Source organism: Psammomys obesus, unplaced genomic scaffold (assembly GCF_907164565.1).
Source record: "Psammomys obesus unplaced genomic scaffold, mPsaObe1.curated_primary_1811, whole genome shotgun sequence".
Taxonomy (NCBI): Eukaryota; Metazoa; Chordata; class Mammalia; order Rodentia; family Muridae; genus Psammomys; species Psammomys obesus.
This window is the reverse complement of record NW_026591636.1, coordinates 1-2,184: the sequence shown is the minus strand read 5'-3', so window position 1 is coordinate 2,184 and position 2,184 is coordinate 1. Positions and strand designations below refer to the sequence as shown.

The following is a 2,184-nucleotide window of genomic DNA, read 5'->3' as shown; positions in this document are numbered from 1 at the left end:
CTTCTTCTTCTTCTTCTTCTTCTTCTTCTTCTTCTTCTTCTTCTTCTCTCTCTCTCTTTCTCTCTCTCTCTCTCTCTCTCTGAACTGCATTTCTCTCAGTGGCTGTATTTTCAGTGTTCTGTTTCCTTCTGTGTGTCTTAATATGTTTTTAAACCTCCTGGTGAATTTTTTAACTCACTTGTTTTGCCATATTTGAGCTTTACCCATTATATGAGTTTTCACCTTGTGACCCACACATACATTCAATTATTATGTGTCAAGAAAAAAAAACAAACTAGATATTAATTGTTGTCAAAGGGTTAGCTCTGGTGAGAAGAGAAGGACAGAGCAGAGGGAGGTGCCTTGTGAAGGGTCTCCTGGTGTTGGCAGTGCTCTATAGGTTGGCTGCTATGGGAGAATGAAGAGTCCATGTCTGTGAGCAAATTGCATCACACACACACACACACACACACACACACACACATACAAAATCTGACAGCGATCAGAGAATGGATCAATATCCATATCCTGATTGGAATATTGAACAATAGTTTTGCAAGACGTTACCATGGGAGGAAATCAGATAAAGAGAACTCTTGGTATTGTTTCTTATTCTTACCTTGCATTGTTCCGCATTGGCACAGGAAAGCTTACATTAAGAAGCCCCTGTCTCATGGAACTCCCGTGAGGGTCATATTAGGTTGCACTTGGCAAAGGGAATTCCCTTGCAGCTGCTGGTTCTTCTCAGCTGTCCCAGCGCTGCCCGTGCTGAGCACGTAGCTCGGAATGGAGACTTTATTCAGGTGGGGAGTTGCACAAGAGTGAGAGGCTATTTTTTTAAGTACGAGCTGAACGGCACTCAAAGATGGAGCTGCAGCCCACAGTGTGCTGGCTTGTCGAGGCGCCACATGCAGAGTTCAAACCCAGACAGGACCTCGAGCTTTTCAACTCTAAGCTCACTACCCTCAATGAAGGCGTTTTGTTCTCTCTTCAGAACAGCCCAGAGAAAACATCTGAAGTGGAGTGTGGGGACTTTTACAACAGTGGGGATAGAGCAACTGTTGACGAGGACGGATACTTCTGGTTCTTGGGGAGGGAAGATGATGTCATCAATGCTTCTGGGTAGGTGTGGATGGTCCTGGGCTGGTTCTTGGCATGCTCAAATGCCTTATGGTATCTTGCCTGCCTGCATTACTCCGTGCCTTGGTGATGGGACCCTTAGCCTGACTCTGAAAAAAGCCATGTCAAGAATACGTTAATACCTGGGTACCTGGACACCCTGCAGCCAAAAGAATCAATTACTTAAAATGAAGTTTGAGGTGAAGTAAGACATCACATAGTTATGAGGAGGAGCCAAGATTGGAGTGACACGGGCCTGTAACCCCAGGTGCTCGGAAGATTGAGGCAGAAGGAACCCAAATACAAGGCTGCCTGAGCAATAGAGTAATTTCAAGACCAGCCTGGGCAACTTACTAAAACCTTTTCTATCTCAGAATTTGAAAAGGGGGCTGGGGATACCCCTCAGTAATAAAGCTCTTGCCTTCCATGTGTGAGGGTCTAGGTTCAGTCCCTAGTGCCATCAAAGAAAGAAAGGAGGAGGGGCTATAAAACAGATAAATTACCACGCTGAGATGCGAAAAGAGGACACAGCATTTGCTAGGACCCGAGTCAAGGATCCTGGGGCCTCTGGTGCTGAGAGAGGCTAATGTAGCCAAACGCACAGAGCTCCACAAGGAGCCATCACTCTGCCACTTCCCTCACCAAAGGCACAAAGTGAGCCATCGCCAGGAACATCTGAGCCACATAGCTTTAATGTTAAATGCCCCAGTCTTCATATTTGGGGTCCAAAATACTTCTGGCTGTTTACGACCTCCACCCTCAGTGTCAAGGTGTAAGGGGTGTTTCTCTGCAGCCCCTGCATCCGCTCAGAAGTTACTTCTCTAGGTACCGCATCGGGCCTACAGAGGTGGAGAACGCCTTGGCGGAGCACCCAGCGGTGGCAGAATCTGCCGTGGTGAGCAGCCCAGACAAGAATCGAGGAGAGGTAAGGAGGGCGCAGAAGCCCATTGTTGAAAGCAGGAGCTAGAGTGACAGGGGTAGGCAGACTTCCAAGGTCTTGGCATAACCCCGGAACCCAGGATTGGAGCTCAGGCTGCTGGTGTGTGTGTGTGTGTGTGTGTGTGTGTGTGTGTGTGTGTGTGTGTG

General features: G+C 47.7%; 1 protein-coding gene across 1 annotated transcript; it reads left to right on the top strand.

Annotated features, from left to right (window-relative positions):
- Positions 1-78: 78 nt before the first annotated feature.
- On the top strand, positions 79-2,120 carry LOC129680056 (acyl-coenzyme A synthetase ACSM1, mitochondrial-like). The gene is made up of 2 exons (XM_055611544.1): positions 79-1,101; positions 1,924-2,120. The coding sequence occupies exons 1-2, from the start codon at positions 845-847 to the stop codon at positions 2,063-2,065; spliced, it is 399 nt and encodes a 132-aa protein (XP_055467519.1). The 5' UTR covers positions 79-844; the 3' UTR covers positions 2,066-2,120.
- Positions 2,121-2,184: the final 64 nt, after the last annotated feature.

What these genes read in the sequence shown, in the direction of transcription:
- LOC129680056 (XM_055611544.1), top strand. Translation starts at nt 845, where the DNA reads ATGGAGCTGCAGCCCACAGTGTGCTGGCTTGTCGAGGCGCCACATGCA. An exon ending in GATGTCATCAATGCTTCTGG is followed by an intron (nt 1,102 to 1,923) that starts GTAGGTGTGGAT and finishes TTACTTCTCTAG; the next exon opens with GTACCGCATCGGGCCTACAG.